General features: G+C 42.1%; 1 protein-coding gene across 5 annotated transcripts in view; it reads right to left on the reverse strand.

Annotated features, from left to right (window-relative positions):
- LOC120940064 (phosphofructokinase, platelet) overlaps nucleotides 1-22,088 on the reverse strand; it is a 154,615-nt gene that overhangs the window by 56,143 nt on the left and 76,384 nt on the right. For all 5 annotated transcript variants that reach the window (XM_040352666.1, XM_040352664.1, XM_040352662.1 and 2 more), the window contains exons 6-9: nucleotides 8,380-8,424; nucleotides 8,186-8,294; nucleotides 5,270-5,365; nucleotides 225-317 (exon numbers count right to left, since the gene is read on the reverse strand). In XM_040352666.1, the coding sequence (XP_040208600.1) occupies nucleotides 225-317; nucleotides 5,270-5,365; nucleotides 8,186-8,294; nucleotides 8,380-8,424 (343 nt within the window). The remainder of the gene's footprint in view (nucleotides 1-224; nucleotides 318-5,269; nucleotides 5,366-8,185; nucleotides 8,295-8,379; nucleotides 8,425-22,088) is intronic.

Genomic DNA, 22,088 nt, shown 5'->3' on the forward strand with positions numbered 1-22,088 from the left:
ATTGGCATCAGGTGCATTAACAGGTGTAAATGTAACCTAAGGCCGTGCTATTGTAACAATGTAAGGATAGATAGATAGATAGATAGATAGATAGATAGATAGATAGATAGATAGATAGATAGATAGATAGATAGATAGATAGATAGGATATACAATTTATTATATATAACCATATAATCCCTTCATAATACAACAAACTCTTACAATTCTAAAAAAATACTTACCAATATTCTGTCGAAGGCTGATGGGGTTCCTCCTCTCTGGACATGACCCAATATTGTCACTCGTGTGTCAAACCCAAGCTGTGAAACCACAAGCTGGAAAACAAAATTTACGTTGTAGTTATTATGCTCTGAATAAATCTCCCAATCTCACGTTCTGTAGTGCAGAGCTGCAAAATGCAAAAAAGCACAAAAAATGCATAAATATGAATCCAGCCTAAGAATGGGTAAGATGACAGATTCTCTTTATGCCAGGTATGTAAAGCTCTCCTGTTACCCTCTCCAACTCTGCAGTTATTCTATTCTGTATTTACTGCATTGTCAATGGGGTTGGCAAGCATTAAATCATTTCCATATACAGTTCTAAAGGAAGGCATAATAATCAATTAAATGATAAGTGATCATTTTTAAAATGTTCTGCTATACTTATAACTTATGTAACATATTTAGCAGGCACATTGCTCCATCGCACTAATTCTAATTAAGGAAGGAGGATAACACATAATTCTCCTCATTGATGGTAGCCAGATGGTATGACCGATAAGCCAGTTCTTATCTTGATGCCTGTATCAGGTATATCCCTAGAAAGAGAGAGTGTAATTTCCTAGAGTAAAATCACCACCAGAGTACTGGAGCTGAACGTCTATCCCGAGGTCATTAAATATCAACTGTAAAGGTCAAGCGAGAGAACAAATAGATTTTTCTTATTTCGCGGAATATGGCAATCTGCCTGGCAACAGTAAAATACTCCTAATTGGATCACACTGTTTACTGGTTTACTGTGCACTTTAGCTCTGTGTCAAAGGGTCACAATAGGTTTACAATGACATATCCATAACTGATCTAAAATATTTCATAGTGATTAGATGAGGAACATGCTAATGCAGACAGTTTTTAATGCTGTACCCAGTATTGTTTTGAATGACCTTACAATATCTATGCAGTAGTAGTAGTTCATAATTTCTTAATTTTACTCATGCACCTAAATGAATAATGATTTAAGCATTAGTCTGGCACAGTAAGGTCTGTTCATTGGCGCAGAGAATGTTGGCACAGGATAGGTGGGTATGTACAGAAAGGGTTACATTTATAGTAGGGAGGGTAAGTGTAAAGGTTAGAGTGATGCCGCATACACACGATCAGTCCATCTGATGAGAACGGACCGATGGACCGTTTTCATTGGTTAACCGATGAAGCTGACTGATGGTCCGTCGCGCCTACACACCATCAGTTAAATAACCGATCGTGTCAGAACGCAGTCACGGAAAACACAACGACGTGCTGAAAAAAACAAAGTTCAATGCTTCCAAGCATGCGTCGACTTGATTCTGAGCATGCGTGGATTTTTAATCGATGGTTGTGCCTACTAACGATCGTTTTTTTCCCATCGGTTAGGAATCCATCGGTTAAATTTAAAGCAAGTTGGCTTTTTTTTAACCAATGGTTAAATAACCTATGGGGCCCACACACGATCAGTTTTGACCGATGAAAAAGGTCCATCAGACCGATGTCCTCTGTTTAACCTATCGTGTGTACGAGGCCTGACAGGGAGGGTTAGTGTTATGCCCAGTACACACAATCTGAATATCACAAGTAGAAAATAAATAGTCGCAAGTAGAAATTGAATAGGTTATTAAAATCACGAAAGTTCACATACGACAGAAAAAAAAGATCAGAAGTGATGTCATGTGTTGTAATGTATATTTGTATTGTATTTTTGGACGACAACTGTACTGACTAAACGAAAATCGCACGATCTGGTATTGTACGATAAAATAATATCGGATGAACTGTCATGATTGGCTCTCGAAAGCTCTGTACTAACGTTCCGATTATCGTACGATTCTTCCTTGGATGACATTTTTCGTACGATATTCGGATCATGTGTAGGGGCCATTCGATTTGGGGTTACAGGTAAGTTTAGTGTTAGGGTTACAGAGAGGGTTTGTGTTATAGTTAGGGTTACAGAAACAGTTGCAGTGAGAGTGGATATTAAAGTGTTACTAAACCCAGTACACAGAACATGGAAATGCCATTATTTTAGTACATACAAACTGCTAAATACCTTTTTTCATTAGCAGTATATAACAGTCTTGTGACTTCTATCAGTGTCTGGCCAATCACAGGTTAAAGCTTGTAGGAGGAGTTTTCATTCATCTCTGACTGTCCTATGAGGCTATAACCCCTGACCCTCTGTCTGGACAATGCTGATTGGCCCTGTGACAATCACATGCACCCTCCCAGCAATACACACCAAACTGAGCTTGTGCAGAGTGTGCCATCAAGGCTTTGTATTTGCAGGAGATGGATCAAGGACAGTGGAAGAAGGGGTGGCAGAGAAGACATGATCAAACAGCCTTTTTTACACTGTTGTGGGTTTAGTAACACTTTAAGGTTGGGAATACAGAGATAGTTAGGGTTGGAGTTACAGGGAGGGCTAGTGCTAGGGTTGGGTTCACAGAGAGGATTGGTGTTAGGATTGTAGTTACAGGAATGATTAGTGCTAGGGTTAAGGTTACAGGGAGAGTTGTTGTTCGGGATACCAGAGGATTAGTGTAAGGGTTAGCGTTACAGGGAAGGTTTGTGTTATGATCAGGGTAACATGAAGGCTTAATGCCAGGTCCGTAGTTACAGGAAGAATCGGTATAAGCGTTACTGGGAGATTGGTATAAGGGTTGGGGTTGCAGTAAAGGTTAATGTTAGGGTTAGGGTTACCGGAAAGATTAGTGTTGGGGCTGGAATCGCAGGAAGGGTGTTAGGGTTGGGGTCACAGGAAGGGTGTTAGGGTTGGGGTCACAGGAAGGGTTAGTGTTAGGACTGGAGTCACAGGAAGGATTAGTGTTAGGGTTAGGGTAAAGGAAGGGTTAGTGTTAGGGTTGGGGTCACAGGAAAGGTTAGTGTTATGGTTGGGGTCAAAGGAAGGGTTAGTGTTCTGGTTAAGATCACCGGAAGGGTAAGTGTTATGGTTGGGGTCAAAGGAGGGGTTAGTGTTATGGTTGGGGTCACAGGAAGGGTTAGAGTTGTGGTCACTGGAAGGGTCAGTGTTATGTTTGGGGTCACAGGAAGGGATAGTGTTAGGGTTGGGGTTAAAGGAAGGGTTGGTGTTAGGGTTTGGGTCAAAGGAAGGGTTAATGTTAGGGCTGGAGTCACAGAAAGGATTCGATTTAGGGTTGGGGTAAAGGAAGGGTTAGTGTTAGGGTTGGGGTCACAGGAAGGGTTAGTGTTATGGTTCGGGTTAAATGAATGGTTAGTGTTACAGGGAGGGTTAAGGCTGGGGTTCCAGAATGGATTAGACCTTATGCATACTGGATGTTTTTAATCTTGCTGTTAGGGGCGTCCGGACTTTTTTTTCTGGCTCTGCATGTTAGCCTTTGTGTTCATGCAGAGGTTCATGCAAATCCACTGCCAATGAAATGAATTTACACAAGTTTACAAGCATCAAACTTTTTCTTCTGCCAAAACGCCGCTGCCAGGGGGAAAGGCTTCTAGATGGCCAAATGTCCAGTGTGCATGAAGGTCTTAATATTAGTGTTGGGGGTCGCAGGGAGATTTAGTGTCAAGGTTGAGATTGTATAATGTTAGGGTTGGGATCACAGAGAGGGTTGGTATGAGGGGGACCTTAGAGTAGACCAACATCACTGCACAATGATCTCAGCATTGAATAATAATGTATCAGGCCTTGTACATAAATCAAGGAAATACCAGATCCTGGATTCTGTATTCAGCATGTAGCAGCTTGCACAATACATAATGAAAATACTTGAACAAAAACTTGTATTTATAGAATACTCTTTTTGAACCATAGCTCCCAACTGTCCCTGAATTGGAGCAATGTCCCTCTGTCCCTCTTTCCCCCTCATTTTGGCCTGATCTATTTAGTTGTATATATCTTTTATCTTTCAAAAAGTGTTTCCCAGTGCTAAACTTTTCATCCAAATTCTAAATTGCTGCATTTGTACATTTTAAAAGCCAATATGATGGAATAGTAGTGGTAAAAAAAAGTCCTTGTGGGTTTAATTAACCTTTTTTTGGTTAATTCTCCTTTAAGGGGGTGTGGCAGGGGGCGTGTCCTATGCCCACATACATTTGTTAGTAGGTGTCCCTCATTCCCATTTCAAAATGTTGGGAGGTATGTTTTACCCATACACCAGGACGTATTCTAGCCCTGTTTTTCCTGTATGTATATGGTCTGATTTGATTTTGAAGTCTTAAAACAGACGTTGTCACCCAGTTTCAAATGATATGTTTGTACCATTTGTTGTTTAAAGTGGACCTTTATTCAGAAAAATGCATATTGCTAGATCACTTCAGACTCGCCCCTTTTTCAGGTATAGCTATGTAAAACATTAAAAAATAAGCACCTTTACTGTTTAAAATCCAGTCTCACCTTGCTTTGCACATGCTCAGTTGCTCTCCATTTTTGGCATTGTGCTGAAAATCAGAACTACTGGAGCCTGATCTGCTGACAGCCTAAAGATTTACTGCTGCTCAGAGGCTCTGGGCTTCAGTAAAATGGCAGCCTCCGGCAAGAAGAAACAGGAGCAATATTTTTTTTAACAAGTTGTTATGGGTTTTGCTTTAATAAGCATCAATACGTCTTATGATGCTACCCAAGAAAATGGTCTGATTAGCAAAGGTTACGCCAATCAGTTCCTCTGTGGAATCATAACCTTTTTTTTTTACACTGGCTTGACTGGTTGAATGATAACTACAAACCTGACCATGGGAGCCATTAGTGCTCTTGTACCAATCACATAGTCCAGCACGTCCATTTTTTCTTCACAATGCCCTATTGCCCAGCATTGCTAAGAATATATTGTTAAAACTTTTGAGTCACTGCTGACAAAACAAACCTGTTATAACTGTAATATGGTTCAAAGGTTTTTTATGCTCTCGTAATAAACATAGATTTGCTGACACGGCCTAAAAATTAACCTTTAGTAAATAAGCCCTTTAGCGCTTGACCAGTGCCAAAACTGATATAATACTTTATGTCTAAGCCAAGCTGCTCTTACAGCAAGAGTGCAATGGAGAAATCAAATACATACATCTTTGATCTTTTCCGAAGTGATGGAGTTGTTGTGACAATCGATGGCTCCTTCTGAGACGATAATGATATTCAGTCTTTTCTTTCTTGCTCGGTTCTGAGGAAGAAAACAGACATTACTTAGTTCAGGTCTATTAATGGCCATACACTATACAAAATATCATTCAAACTCGTTTTCGAATATCGAACACTCGAGCCGTGAGAACAACCAACGATAATGCCATCATGTAATGACTGAATTTTGACCGATGCCATATATGCCTAGTGCAAACAATTCAATATTTAACAGACGAGAAACACATTAACCTTTCACTTTATCGTTCATTTGGCAGAATAATAAAGGAATGGTTCAAATGACAGATGTTTGCACGATTTTTTGGCTAGTGTATGGTCAGCATAAGTAAAGTTAAAGTAGAACACCTGCCAGATTATTTTTTTGCCATCTGTGTCCCATTGGGGAGATTCACCTTCACTTCCTTGTCCCATAGCCAAAACAGCAAGTGAAAGGAAATCCCTTCAAATTAGGGGAATTCCTTTGGGGCCCCTCAGGTCAATAGAACTAGTGTCCCCATTGGAAGATTTCCTCTCTATCACTTTTCTGGGGATAACACAAAATGTGGGATTTTCTTTTACTTTCACTTTCAATGATAATAGTAAATGCGCAACACATGCGAACTGAATCGCCTCTGGGCGCTGTAGAGGGTGAAGCTCCCTAACGGGGGCACTGACAGCTGTAAAAACCTAGTAGGTGTTCTAATCCCTCTCCACTCTATCCAAAACAAAAAGTTTTGCCTTTCGTTAAATTTTAACCTCTTGCCAACTGCCACACGTACATTTAAGGCAGGGCAGCGGCCCCTCTCCTCAAAATCACATACAGGTTCGTGATTTTGCCGGATTGGACATAGCAGGAGCCAATCAGTGGGTCCGACAGACCCAATGACTGCCGGGACCCGCCGATTGTTCACGACAGAGGCAGACAGTCATTCTGTTAGCAGGGAAGACAGAGATGCTGTGTTTCTGCTTAGCAAGATTTCTGTCTTCCCACAGTTAAAGCACCTCCCACACAGTTAGAAAGCACTCCCTAGGTACACATTTAACCCTTTGATCACCCCTGATGTTAACCCCTTTACTGCCAGTGTCATTAGTACAGTGACAGTGCGTATTTTTTTAGCACTGATCATTGTATTGGCGTCAACGGTCCCCAAAGGTGTCACATAGTGTCCGATTTGTCTGCCCTATTGTTGCAGTCCCACTATAAGTCACTGATCGACGCCATTACTAGTTTTAAAAAAAAAACTTGATAAAAATATCCCATAGTTTATAGAAGCTATACCTTTTGTGCAAACCAATCAATATACGCTTATTGGGATTTATAAAAAAAAAAAACATGTAGCAGAATACATATTGGCCTAAATTTATGAAGAAATTCGATTTTTTTTTTTTTAATGGATGTGTTGTATAGCAGAAAGTAAAAAAATATTGGGCCAGAATTAGATACAATGGCGTATCTTTAGTTGGGCGTAGCGTATCCTATTTACGCTACGCCGCCAGACAGGCAAGTGCAGTATTCACAAAAGCACTTGCTCTGTAAGTTGCGGCGGCGTAGCATAAATGGGCCGGCGTAAGGCCGCGTAATTCAAAGTAGGCTGGTAGGGGACGTGTTGTATGGAAATGAATCGTGACCCCACGTAAATGACGCGCCTAACGAGCGGCGCATGCTCAGTATCACATTGAATTTTCTTCGTAAATTACGCCGGCTCAATGCTTAGTCGACGTGAACGTAACCTACGCCCATCCCCATTCACGTATGACTCACGCAAACGACGTAAAATACGACGCTGTTCCGACGTTTCCAACATCCATACCTTAACATGACTTACCCCTGCTTTATGAGGGGTAAAGTTACGCCGGTCGTACGCCTTACGTAAACAGCGTATTTTAATACGCCGGGCGCAAGTTCGTTCGTGAATCGGCGTATCTAGCTCATTTGCATATTCGATGCAGAAATATACGGAAGCGCCCCTAGCGGCCAGCGTAAATATGCACCCCAAGATACGACGGCGTAGGAGACTTACGCCACTCGTATCTTGGCAACAGTGAGGCGTATCTGATTCTATGAATCAGTCGCAAAGATACGACGGTGCACATTCGTACTTACGACGGCGTACGTGGAGATACGCCGTCGTAAGTCCTTTGTGAATGTGGGCCATTGTTTTTTTTTTTCAAAATTGTCAGTCTTTTTTTGTTTATAACGCAAAAAAAATTAAAACTGCAGAGTTGATCAAATACCACCAAAAGAAATCTCTATTTGTGGGGAAAAAGGGGACATACATTTTATTTGGGTACAGCATCGCTCTGTCAGTTAAAGTAACGCAGTGCTGTATCACAAAAAAAGGCCTGGTCATGAAGAGTGGTATATCTTCCGGAGCTGAAGTGGTTAAAGTAGATTTTCCTTCGTAAGTGAGAGGAAATCCCTGCAAATTAAGGGAATTCCTTGCCCCCCCCCCCCCCCCCCCAGGTCACCATTGAAAGTTTTCCCCCCTAATTACTTTTCTGGGGACAATGCAAAATGTGGGATTTTCTTTTACTTGCAATGATAATGGTAAATAGGACAAATAGAGAGGGTAAAAAAAGTTTTGACTAGTTAAACTTTAAATGAAACCCCAGGACCAATCGTCTAACAACAAGCCTCTATAAAGATAAAGGAATTCTAGACAGAGAGTATACAGGCTTATTTGATAACGCAGCGCATAAATAAAATATGATGTGCAAAGTGCAGTTTTCCATATCAACCAATTCAATTTTTGATTCTTCGAAACCCATTGCAGTGAATGATGAAACCATTATGGTTGCCAGGGTTTACAGTCTCCTTTAGATGTAAAACAATGTAAGAAGAATGTCTAGATCAGAAGCTTACCTCAGAAAGTTTAACGCACATTAATTCTTCCCATCCTTCCTCTGGAGGACTTTCAGGGAGGAAGACCCAGTCAGCTCCACAAGCCAAGGCACTGACCAAGGCCAGGTACCTGCAGACCAAGAATAAGGTCATCCATTAATAACAGATGTGTGTGTTTTTGCCCATGTGCTAAAACGAAATGCTGAGAAACTTACCCACAGTGTCGCCCCATGACTTCCAAAACAAAGGTCCTTTGGTGGCTGAAATTATAAATTTATATTTTATATTTAATACAATTGTACTTGGAAAACAATGGCAGATATAAACAACACCAACATTTTGAATTCCTAACAAGTACTTGAACTCAACAATAGCAGGAATGTTTCCTTATCCTTCTGCCCCCAACCCCCTTCTGGAGGTCCAGAGCCCCTTCCTCCTAATTGCTATATTTCACCTACATCTCACCCCAAGGCCTGCAGCATTGTTTACATCCTACTGGTATACAGATAGGATCCAATCCATCTAACAGCCCTTTAGAAGGCTATGGGGCCAAACTGTGTAGGAACAAACATCACAGATCGAGAAGCTGCCAAAGGGATTTAATTAAACAATGCTGTTTAAGATCCAGTGCTACAGAATTCTATGGGGTGGAACTGTGTAGGTGAGGACATCAAATCAAGAATGCTTCAGTTTTTGCCTGAGATCTCAGAAAGTATAGCAATTTGGGGGTAAGGGCTAAATCTACTTGTGGGAAGGTTTCCATGCCTTTTAAAGACTGCATAAACATTGAAAACCCCTTTATTAATCTATTTATTTTATTTTATTTGACGTTAATACTTTATTCTGAGCATGCGCGGATTTCTAAAGCATACATACAAACGTGTTTCTCGTTGTAAACCAGCCCGACGAGAAACACGACGAGGAAATTGAGACTCCCGACGAGAACATGTTCTCTTTTTTTCTCGTCGAGATCCACGACAGTTTTCTCGACAAAAAACATACACACAACCGTTTTCCTTTGCAAAAAAGCTCTGCCACCAATTTTGTTGATGGATTTTGTCGAAGAAAACTGTTGTGTGTACAAGGCCTTAGCCTTAAAAAGGTATAGCAAACATGTTCAGTACTTCAGACCTGGAGGTCATATACTATTAACAACAAATGTCAAGCACGTAGCATATGAGAATACTGTATGCAGATAGCATATACTTGAGAGAGGCAACTGAAGATTAAATGGTTTAAGAGTGTATGTCCCTTTAAGATATGCCACAACCATAAAAACTAATCCCGAGCACAGCGTTAGTATAAACTTGAGCCAGGTTCAAATACAGTACTTAGTAAATGCAATATGTGAACAGGGTAATTCTAGAGCAATACATGTAACGTGGTAATGGTACTTATCCGTTTGCAGAGCATGAGAGTTTATCAGCAATAGCAGAGTAATGTAGCATCAATGGGATTCTGTAATGGATGGTCTTGTTGTGGTGAATATCTTAGGGTGTCCCCAGAGCAATGGCAGCATGGATCCAGGTAGAGGTTATTTAGTAGGATTAAGCTGTGGCTTAATCGTGGCATGAATCCAGCATGGGATGGTTTCCAGCTGAGGGGATCTAATGCCAGTAGTTTGGTTGTAGCGTGGTCCGGCTACGGCCGACAATAATAGAACAGCGCGTAGTAATCACGCTGTGCTGTTTATAGCAATGAGGCATGTGTGGCAAATGGAGCATTGATTTCGTTGGGCACTTCAGCGTTCCACGCTGGAATGCACGCGGCGCCGGGCGATGACGTCAGTGCGCGGTCGCCGTATGCGTTCCTGCGTGGAACGCAATACGGCAACGAAAGCGCCGTTTACACACAGGACCAATCAGCACTGTCTAGACAGATGGTCAGAGGTCCTGCAGCCTCATAGGTTAGTCAAGGGAGAATGAAAACTCCTCCTACAAGCTTTAAGCAGTGCTCGGCTGGACACTGGTATAAGTCACGAGACAAAGGAGGGTGTATGTGATCAGCACAGGGCCAATCAGCACTGTTCAGACAGAAAGTCAGGTGTCATACAGCCTCATAGGACAGTTAGAGGAAAATGAAAACTCCTCTTACAAGCTTTACCAGTGCTCGACCGGACACTGATAGAAGTCACAAGACTGCTATAAAATGCTGATGAGAACATGTATTTAGCAGTTTCTATTTACTCAAATAATTGTAATTTCCATTACAATTCCATAATAATCAAATAATTGCATTTCCATGTTCTGTGTACTGTGGGAGACCAGATATACCGAATGCAGGGTCCTGGGTTTAGTAACACTTTCATTTTAGGTGTTCATAAAAATCACAGCTACTCTCCCCTGAACCTACTGAACTCCAACTTTGTGATCTTTGAGGAGGAATTACTTTAAAATATCTCTGCTACAAAGATCAGTGAGGGCTTGTTTTTTAATTATTATTATTTTTTTGACTGCTTGTCAAGATCATAAACAAACTTTAATATTCATAGTATGGACACAGGTGCAGATTAAAGTAGCATTCACAATACAGCAGTCCATGTTTTTTGCATGCAATGATGATTTTCTTTAAAGCGGAGTTCCACCCAAAAAGGACTTCTGACCCACTGACATGCCACATTTGGCATGTCATTTTTTTTTCTTGGGGGGGGGGGGGGCCTAGCTTTGACAGTTACCCAGCTCCCACTCGCGCTGCCTAGGCAACTCCTCCTCTCCCCCTTCCTCCCTGCAATCTTCTGGGGCACGTCACAGGTCTCAGAACATTGCTCGGCCATTCAGGAGGCGGAGCGTGACTTGCGCATGCACAGTGCGCACCTGGCTGTGAGGCCAGCGCGGCGGAGAGGCAGGGGAGAGAAGGGAGACTTTGGGGCAGCCACAGCGCTGGACCGCGGGAAAGGTGAGTGTGTGTTTATTAAAAGTCTGCAGCTACAATTTTTGTAGCTGCTGACTTTTAATAAACAAAAAAAACGAGTGGAACGCCGCTTTAAACAGGCTGTCAAAACTCATCAGCGCAAGAAGAAAAAGCACCAGCACAAATTTTGCCAACACTTTTTTGCACCAACATATAAGTAATCACATCTGTGTTGGGATTTGTTCCTCTGCTATCAGCATAAATCCCTTCTGACAAGTTTTCCTGACACCAAGAGAAAAATGGTGACAGGGTAGGGACCTCCAGCTCATTGACAGCTTTGGCTCTGTTCCTGTGAGCTGTGTGAAAAGGGGGTGTGTCCCTTCCATCCAATCAGCTCTCAGAGCTCTCCTCACTGAGCTTTGCAGAGTGTTACTTCAGCTCTCCACTGCCTTTTTTTTTGACAGCTCAGACAAGCTTTATAAATTCTGAACTTCAAATGGATGTAGAGAAGAAAAGATCGCAGATAAACAAGTACAGCCTGCGTAAGAGGATTTGTTTCATCTCTGTGTATCAACTGAGGCCAGTCACTTTGGTGGGTATATGTAAGGGGTTACAGCCACTTTAAATATAAGTACAATGACAGCACGCTAGCCTTTCCCTTTAACAAATATACAACAGCATTCAAGTAGAAGACCCCCTTGTGATGCTTCCATGGGTGCAGTGAGGAGGGGGATAGGAGAGTACAGCACGCCATGGCCTGATAACAGTCACTGCTACCTCCTCTTCTGCGCCATTGTTGTATCAGACACGCCTTCATCTGGCAGTGCGCTTATCTCTCTCTTCGTGTAAATGATTGCTGTGCTCGTCCTGGACCTGATTCCTCACTTGCCCTCTTTATCTAATGACTATTACTGTGCTCTGTACACTGACAGCCCCGGGACATTTCCATTCCACTGCCTAATGATTTCTCTTTAACCCTCCTTCCTAAATGCTGACAACCAAGCCAACTAGAGCAACAAAAGCAACAGACACAAGCATAATTCTTACAAAAAATCACCCTTTAGATCTCTATCATAAGCCATTTTACAATGAAACCAGTTGAGTCATTTGAAATCTGTCTATACACCAAAATGTCACATTGGCAGCTGAAAATTGAAATCTGTCTTGCAGTAAGTGATTGCTTTATACAGGACATGAAAAGGGGAGGTACTTGTAGGAGTGGGTCAGGGTGGGCATCCCAAGCATGGAGTATTCTGTTTACAGAGAGGATAGGAGTAGGGCAGTGGCACAGAGCCTAAAGGAAATGTACAATCTGCAGAGTCTCCCCTCCATTATTCCATGCAGCAATATGACGCAGAAAGTGTGGATAGATTACAGTCAGGGCCGATCCGCCCTATAGGCTCACTATGCAAGCTGCCTAGGGCCCTGCAAAGCTGCGGAGGGCCCCCCAAATTACTAGAGGCCCCGCCTTGTGAGAAGTCATTTTCGGCCCCTCACCCCGCTTCTCAACTCGCTGGCTGCATGGGAGAAGAGGTAAGAAGTCAGCACCCCCCGCTTCTCACTTTAATGTAAGATGTCATTTCCGACAGCAGAACACCCCCTCCCCCCGCTTCTCAACTTTAATCTTTAATGTGACATGTCACTGTCGGCAAACCCCACCCCCCCCCGCGTGCTTCTCAACTTTAATGTGACATGTCATTTGTCATTTTGCTTAGGGCCCCAAGGAGGTCAGGATAGGCACTGATTACAGAATTACTTTACACAGCTTGGCAGGTAAAACAGACGTTATCTATAGGTAAATCAGGACTTTTGGCATTAGTATCTGTTGTTTTGTGTTGGACCAGTATCTGTTGATACTTATGTTTTAGGCATCAGATATAGAATGTGTGGTGTTCAAGGGGTTAAGTGAGCACTAGGAATTTGGTTAGATTGACCTAGTATGAAGGTAAAGGGTTATGAATGAAAGGTCCGCCTCCTCCATTCACAGATTGATTTTCATTCATGGAAGCTATGTTACAGTTTCTATGAATGGAGAAGAGGGGCCAAAAGGGCGGGGCATAGTCAGCACTAGTGATGAGTTCCTGTCACCGATCCAGCGCTGATATTAAAGTGCTTTTAAAGGCAGAAGGTTTTTTACCCTCATACATTCTATGCAGTACAGTAAAAGAAAAACTTCCCCCGCAGCACCCCTTAATACTTACCTGAGCCCCATCTCGATCCAGCAAAGTGCATGAGAACTGAGGCTTTCTCGGCTCTCTTGCTTCTCATTGGCTCATATACATCAGCAGGAGCCATTGGGGCCTCGCCTCGCTCTGTGCATCTTCTGGACACACAGAGTGGCGCTCTGGAGGGAGAATGCATAAGTGTCCCTATAGCAAGTGGCTTGCTATGGTGCACACATGGCAGGGGAGGGGGGAAGAGCCAGGGGTGCTCTGTGCAAAAGCACTGCACAGAGAAGGTATCTCATGTTTTTTATTTTAAATACAACAAAAATTTAAATAAACCTTTAGAGCCAGTTCACACACAGGTGGCACGACTTTGGGGGCGACTCGGCAAGGCGATCTCAAGACGACTTGAGAGGCAACTTGCAAAAACTGTATTGAGTCGCCCCCAAAGTTGTACAGGAACCTTTTTCTAAGTCGGAGCGACTTGTGTCGCTCCTATTAGAATGGTTACAATAAATAGAGCGGACCGCGACTTGTCAGGCGGCTGAGTCGCCTGACGAGTCGCCCCTGTGTGAACCGGCTCTCAATGTTAAACAGGTAAGAGAGCTGCTGCTCCAGGTGAGCTCACTAGGGTAGTTGATGTCCACTAAGAAGCAGATGGGTGCTGGCAATGCACAGGATGTGCAAAAACAATAAGGATATGGACAGCCGCACTCCAGTAACTTGAAAAAAGACGTGCCCTTTATTGGGTACAGGAAAAAATGCACTACAGGTATCAGCACACAGTGGGATAAACAGCTGACGCGTTTCGCATTGAGTGTCAATGCTTAATCATAGCTATAGCTATGATTAAGCATTGACACTCAATGCAAAACGCGTCAGCTGTTTATCCCACTGTGTGCTGATACCTGTAGTGCATTTTTTCCTGTACCCAATAAAGGGCACGTCTTTTTTCAAGTTACTGGAGTGCGGCTGTCCATATCCTTATTGTTTTTGCACGGCTCTCAATGTTACTTTAACCCCCATAGCACCAGAAGATTACAGCTGTGGGGTACAGGAGAGAAGCAGGGGACTTCAGATTTCCACTAGAATAGCCAGGAACAGCACAAGGATTAAATGTAAGTAACATCCCTTGTGCTGATTATTTTTATTTTTATGTTACATAAACTTGGGCTTTAAAGCTCATGGAGGTTTGGGTACATTTTTAGAAGGAAGTTAAAGAGGTTGTAAAGCTTTGCATTTTTTCACCTTAATGCATCCTATGCATTAAGGTGAAAAAACATCCGATGCTTACAGGCCCCCCAGCCCCCCTGTTTACTTACCTGAGCCCTTGAAAGTCCTCATTGGATGATTGATAGCAGCGCAGCCATTGGCTCCCGCTGCTGTCAATCAAATCAATGAAGCGGCGTGCCAGGGCGGGGCCAAGTGATACAGTCATCACAGTGTATCACAGGAGCCTGCCCGCAAGCTAATCCCCTTGGGAGAGCGCTTCCCAGAGGGGGGTTAGCTCTTGCGGAGAGGAGGCAGCTGCTGAGGGACCCCAGAACAAGAGGATTGGGGCCACTCTGTGCAAAACGAGTTGCACAGTGGAGGTAAGTAGAACATGTTTGTTTTTTTAAAAAATAAACCTTTACAACCCCTTTAATGTGTTAGGGGTGTTTTGGGGGTAGGGTTAAGCATTAAGGGTTGGGAAGGGGTTTAAAGTTAAGGGTTCAGTTTAGGAATTAGGTTAAGTCAGAAAGGTTTGGTACTTGGTCTATGCTTAATAGATGTTAGAGACATTAAATTCACTTTTTCATCACTTTTTTTAAGCTTCAAGAACAACTGCACTTGGTTTTCTGACACTAAGGCTCCATTTACACCTAGGCGTTTTGACGCCCGACGCCCGAAGCTATTGCAGCCTGAAATACGCTGGAGGGGTGATTTAACATTGTCGGCTATGGAGATGGTTCACATATCCACGCCAAACGCCGAAACGCTGTACTCCTGAACAGGGCTTTTTTTCAGGGGGAACTTGGGGGAACTCAGTTCCACCACCTCTGGCTCAGACCCTTTGGTGCCTGCTCACCACAATCACTTGTAAACACAGAAGTCTGGTTTCTGTGCTTACAAATGACAGCTCTGCACTGTGTGTAACCCACCTGAACTCTGCACCCTGTATGTAATGCAATCCTCATATTTAATGCCCCTTTAAGACCCTCCTACTGTTTGTGAAATCTGAACAGGGTCGTGGTTGAGTTCCTGCACCTATTTTCTGAGAAAAAAAGCTCTGCTCCTGAAGCTCAAAACAAGTCCCTGACCCTTTTTTTCAGGCGGCTTCAGCGTTTGGCCAAAGCCGACAATGTGTAAATCACTCCTCCAGCGAAAACCATGGTAAAAACCGCTGCGTTTTGTCGCGGCAAATCGCGGGACAAAACGCTGCAATTTGTCGCGACAAATCGCGGTACAATACGCCGCGTTCAGGTGTGAATGGAGCCTAAAAAAGAACGAACAGATATATAAGTGATTCAGAATTTACAGATTGGGCTGGAGTTTCCCAACATCGACGGCTGCTATACATTTCCCTGGTTCACATACAGGATATTTCCCAAGCTCTCCACTACTGGACAGTCCAAGCATTCTAATTAGAATGCCAAATATGATAGATCGTGCCAAGTGGAAAGCAGTAAAGCTGTGCTAATGTTCATCACTTTGTCAAGCATGTGCCACATTCTTGCCAGCTGGCATCAAGTATTCAAAGTGCAGCTCATGAATCATTAGTGTCACCAACAGCGGAGAACCGTTCATATATGTAAAAGCACTATCACTTCATGTATAAGTATATTATATTCAGGCCCTATAGATGGGTTCTGACAGGTCCATAATACTTACATTCTATTTCTCACCGCATAAAGCAATCATGGAAATCAACCTGTGACATGCCTGAATGTCTATCTGCTTAAATCATGCTACACAGTACTGTGTTATTAAATTATGCCAACCAGACAGAGGCCTGTGGTTCCCCCCGGTTGAAGTTGAACTTCAGACCGTTATAAAAAAACAGAATTTCCCCTACTGGAGGGCAATTTCCGCATATGTAATTCATTTTCAATATCTTTTTTATTAGTTTTATAAACAATATTACATAATACAAAAAAATCCACAATTTCTCAATATCTATATATATTCTCCTATACAATTGACCTGGGACTATATTTTAAAATTTTGGGACTATTGTCCATGGTTTCTTCTTTAGTTTTTCCCCATTATCAATAAATAGGATGCTTTTATAAACTCTTTTAATTCTTATTCATTCTACTATCATTTAAAGACATACACACTAAAAAAAAAAGGAAGAAAAATAAAAAATGTCCCCCACTCCACCATCCTCCCCTTCCTATTTTCCCCCCTATAGGAATTTTGTTAAATTTGTTGAGGCCCGGAATTCATCCCATTGTTGCCATATTTTTGGTATTTGAGTTTTTTCAACCCCTTCGTCCCTTATCTGTCTTTCCATATGCAATTTAATCGCTGGCACGGAAGGACCACAGATTGCAGAGGTGGCCCAGTTCTCTATACCAGGAACTCTTCAAGGCAGCATGGAAGGCAGGGATGGACTGGCCATTGGGTCTACCGGGAGTTTCCCGGTGGGCCGATGCCTCAGTGGGCCGGCTTTAGTGACAGCGGACCGCTGCCCCCCTCCGCTCCTTTGTCTCTCCCTCCGCGCAGCGCTCACCTGGGGGGGGGAACAGAGAAGCAGGGGGAGGACCAGAGAAGCAGGGAGGACGACAGAGGAGCAGGGGGGACGACGACCAGAAGGAGCACGGGGGAGGGGACAGCTATCGCTTGGGAGTTTCTCACTTCTGCCTAATCTTGTCCCATGGGGGGGGGGGCCACCGACTTGATTCTTTGCCCCGGGTGAAATAATGTCTAGCTTCCCCACTGGTACTGCCTTTAAGAGTACCAGTACCAGCCGTTCTACTCTAATAAGGTAGAACGGCTAGTGGCTAGTGAAGGGGGAGAGGGGGCTTGGGTGGCCGGGGGGGGGGGGGCGGGAGTTGTCTGGCCGCCATGGGAGAGACCTGTCAAAGTGGGCCGGTCTTGATGAAGTCCAGGGCCAAATTTTTGTCCCAGTGCAGCCCTGATGGAAGGCCTCCTAAGATTCCTCCTTTCTGCAAGCAGGGAGCTGGTTCCCAAATACTGGAGATTGACAATTATATTGCATGTTTGGGAGCAGGATGGTGAACTTAATTATATCACAAGGATGGAGGCATTAACAAACAACTTATATGGTTGCTATCAAAATTTAACTGCAACACAGAGTACTTGGATCAAATTTTCCAACTATCCTCATCTCCAATCCTTATGACTTTAATTCTTGGTATCATAGCACTAGGGATGATATTCTTAGGTGCAACCTGGCTGGACCCCAGAGGCTATTCAGTTCGCATGTGTTGCGCTATATAAGTCTCTCACTCACTCCCTAACCTGCTCGGGGAGCTGTGAGAACCAAGGGATCTGCGGTGTTCGATCGCTCAGTTCTCAGTGTTAGAGGCGCCGGGGGAGGGGACAAATGCAGCATCGGACCAATGCTGCATCTATGTTAGTAAGTATGATAAAAAAAAAAAAAACATACATCTCTTTTAAATATGAGGAACCCTTCATAGTAAATTCACTGATTATTACATCACTGTCTTTTAACAAAGGCCATTATAGTGAAATACGGTGTGAAAGTATTTCCGGAATGTGAAGCCAAGAATCAGACAAGAAAACCATTTTCATCAGTACTGAGCAAACAAGAGAAAGCTTCAGAGTAAAGGTGACTGGGAAAGATTAACGAGCGAGTCATTGACTTCACAGTAAAATAAAATTGAGTGCTACAGGGAATTTCATCAGAAATAATGAAACTTTTGTCTGTCTGACTACTCTGTAAAGGAATTACTATGAGCAAGACAAGCACTTTCATTATTATAATATAGAATACCTCTGTTAAAGGAAATGCATAGTATTTCCAAATTATTGCTTAGATATACAGTACAGTAAAACCTTGGTTTGCAAGCATAATTTTTTCCAGAAACATGCTTGTAATCCAAAGCACTTGTATATCAAAGTATTTTTTTTACAGGGTATAAAAGAGAAGAGATGCACCTCTAAGTGTAGCAATAAGTTGCTAAATGTTGTACCTTTATTAAATGGAACCATATTGCTACACTTAGAGGCTCCTCTCTTCTCTTTTATACTCAGCTGTGACATGACGCTACTCTTATATCAAGACATCACTTGTATATCAAGGCAAAATGTATTAAAACATTTTGCTTGTCTTGCAAAATGCTCTTAAACCAAGTTACTCTCAAACCAAGGTTTTACTGTGCATGTAAAAAAAATCTGCTTAATTTAAATAATCGTATCTATGAGGTTGATTTGCCTGACTAAGCACTGATATAGTGTGAAATGCGTCGGCTGTCCCTTCCTGTGGCTGTGTTTTGTTCTGCATGACCATTTTTACCAATAAAGACAACTTTTTGAAGTTTTCCTTGGAGTGCGGCTGTCCATCCCTTTCCAATTTTCTACATTTGCACTTGGAAGTGCAGTCGCTGTAGATCTGAGGGGAAGATCTGAAATGAGGGGAAGCTCTGCTGATTGTATCATCCAACCATATACAACCAAAAATGCTGTTTTTTATTTTCCTTGTATGTCCCCCTCAGATCTACAATGACTGCACTTCCAAGTGCACTTGTAGTGCAAAGTGGATTTGCCTTTAGTAAATAAACCCCTATGTGTTTTAATTAGGGCTGTTACTGATCAAAATTTTTGTGTTCGATTAATCGTTTTTTTGTAATCGATTAATCCACTAATTATGATTAATTATAACGCACATACAGATCCAACTACTTTCAGCAAAATCAGTCGTAAAAACATGTAGCTAGTATGATACTGGTATAAAAATGTGTACAACGATACCACTGCTGAATCCAGATGAGGAGAGGTTAACATCAGTCCGTCGGCATGTAGATGTCCCGTGAAGGGAACTATCGCAACTCCCAATGGATTGCTGTAGAATCCCAGATTGATAGAGGGAAGTGTAACAGCCCTTGCGTGTAGCAGATAGTAAGGTCCCGCCGGCATGCAGATATGAAGGCACAGCAAAGGAGCCCTTCAGATGGACACGGCAAGCCCCACCGGTGTCCGTGACGTCAAAATACACTTTTGCAAACTGGTACTGACTAGTATTCCAATGTTTCTCTTCTCCCTCAGTTTTTCTCCATCACTCAGGTGATGTGATTAGGCATGTGCAAAAGGGAAAAATTTGTTTTGTTTCGTTTTAATTTGTTATTTAATTAATTTCGTTAAGTTCGATTTGTTACATGTGTTAAATTCGTTCGTTTTCGACCGAATTCGGACGAATTCGAAAATATTTCGACCGGATTCGATAATTCGTTAGTTTTCGACCGAATTTAGAAAAATCCGGTCGAATTTGAAAATATTTCGACCGGATTTGATAATATTTCAATCGAATTCGAAAACAAAATAATTTTTTATCGAATTTGAAAACAATTTGATTCGAAAACAAATTCGAATGTAAATTGAAAGAAAATTTGAATAAAAATCTAAAAAATATAAATCGATTTCTAAAAAAGAATACAATAAAATAGAATATAAAATAATAAAACAATAGAATGAAAATCAAAGAATAGTAAAGAACAGAATGGAATTTAATAGAATGTAATCAAATACAATAGAATATGACCTGGCTTCTTTTATCTATCTTCTATCTATCTTCCATTTTCTGAAATTCGAAATTCATATAGAATGAACTCAAATTCGAATAGAAAAATATTAGAAGAGTAGAATAATAAAAAAAAATATATATATATAGAATAAAAAAAATATATTTTATTCTACTCTATTCTAATATTTTTCTATTCGAATTTGAGTTCATTCTATATGAATTTCGAATTTCAGAAAATGGAAGATAGATAGAAGATAGATAGAAGAAGCCAGGTCATATTCTATTGTATTTGATTACATTCTACTAAATTCCATTCTGTTCTTTACTATTCTTTGATTTTCATTCTATTGTTTTATTATCTTATATTCTATTTTATTGTATTCTTTTTTAGAAATCGATTTATATTTTTTAGATTTTGATTCAAATTTGCTTTAAATTTTCATTTGAATTTGTTTTCGAATCGAATTGTTTTCAAATTCGAATCGAATAGAATTTGTTTTCGAATTCGATACGAATAGAATTTGTTTTCGATGTTCGATCGAATTTCGTCCGCGGGTTTTCGACGTTCGTTCGGATTCGGTAAATTCGTTAATATTACAATTCGGGAATTTGTTTGCATCCGAATAATTAAAAATTTGTACGAAACGAAATGCACATGCCTAAATGTGACCCCAACACTGATGGAGAGGGGGATACTGATGGTGCCATTGGTCGTTAGAAGGTTGTAATGGTGCACAATGAAAATCTCTGGCTTTGTGTAATCATCCACACACCTGCTTTTTTGGGCAGTTTTTAGGCATTTTGCCAAGGCACCCCTGAAGAAACCTCAAGGCACCCTGGTTGAAAAAGGCTGGGCTAAATGACGTACAGAGCTCCCTCTAGTGGTCTTTAGTCCCTCTTCCTCGCCATGCACATTTTTTTTTGCATAAAGGCCTGCTTTACATTATGTGCAGTTAACTGTGTTTTTCCTCAATAGTTGAAAGGGGCATGTAAAAAGACCCCTTATGTTCCTATTGTGTTTTGCAATCTAAGACTCAATGCCTTTAAGTTTATAATTTTGCTGATCAAGTAAATGTATATTGTTGTTTAAGACGTAAGCTTCTGTTGAAATCGAAACCAGAAATAGGGAACTTACATGTTGTCATGAGATAGCCTGGAGTTATATCTGTCTAGGTGACATAATATAATGTGACATAATGAGTTTGCTTAGATACAGAGATGTAAAGAGTTAATTATATGACATTATGATTGGTTGAATGCATGTTATAGTAAATATGTCAGCCCATGGCATTCCACCACCAAGCCCAGTCATCCTCTCACAGGAGCGGTGGAGGTAAAGCAAACTAAATCCTCCTATCCTTTGGAGACAAGACATTTTAGCACCTATTTGATCTGCAGTTGCCATGGTGCTGCACAAGTGATCAGCTATGGCACCAACCATTTGATAGCTCGACAGTTCAGTTGAGAGCAGAAGCAACTGTGAGGCCCCGTACACACGACCAGTTTCCTCGGCAGAATTCAGCTTCCGACCGAGTTTCTGGCTGAATTCTGCCGAGAAACCCGGCCGTGTGTACACTTTCGGCCGAGGAAGCCGACGAGGAGCTTGGCGAGGAAATACAGAACATGTTCTCTATTTCCTCGTTCCTCGTTCAGGGCTGAACTGGCCGAGGAACTCGATGTGTTTGGCACGTCGAGTTCCTCGGCCATGTGTACGGGGCCTCACAGTTATTATTCCCAGCATGCCTGGAATGTTACTGTTTTGGGAAATAGTTAAAGTGCTTGTAAACTCAGTACAACCACTTTCACCTACAGGTAAGCCTATATTAAAGCGGTTGTAAACCGCATAAACTTTTTTTTTTTCCCCCCAAACCTGCAATGCAAAAGGCATAATAGGCATAATAGGCTAGTATGCATCGCATACTAGCCTATTATGAAATACTTACCTCGGAACGAGGTGTGTACCACTTACCTGGTCCACGCCGAGCAGGATGTCATCTTGCTCCGGCGTGTCTTCCGGGTATCGCCGCTCCAGCGCTGTGATTGGCTGGAGCGGCGATGACGTCACTCCCGCGCGTGCGCGCGGGAGATTTAAAATCGGCAGGGTCCGGCGATGCCGGTCCTTCAGCCGTGGAGTCCCCCCTGCGCATGCGCCGCCCGCATTGCGGGGGTAATATCTCCTAAACCGTGCAGGTTTAGGAGA

Source organism: Rana temporaria, chromosome 5 (genome assembly GCF_905171775.1).
Source record: "Rana temporaria chromosome 5, aRanTem1.1, whole genome shotgun sequence".
In the NCBI taxonomy this organism is placed as follows: Eukaryota; Metazoa; Chordata; class Amphibia; order Anura; family Ranidae; genus Rana; species Rana temporaria.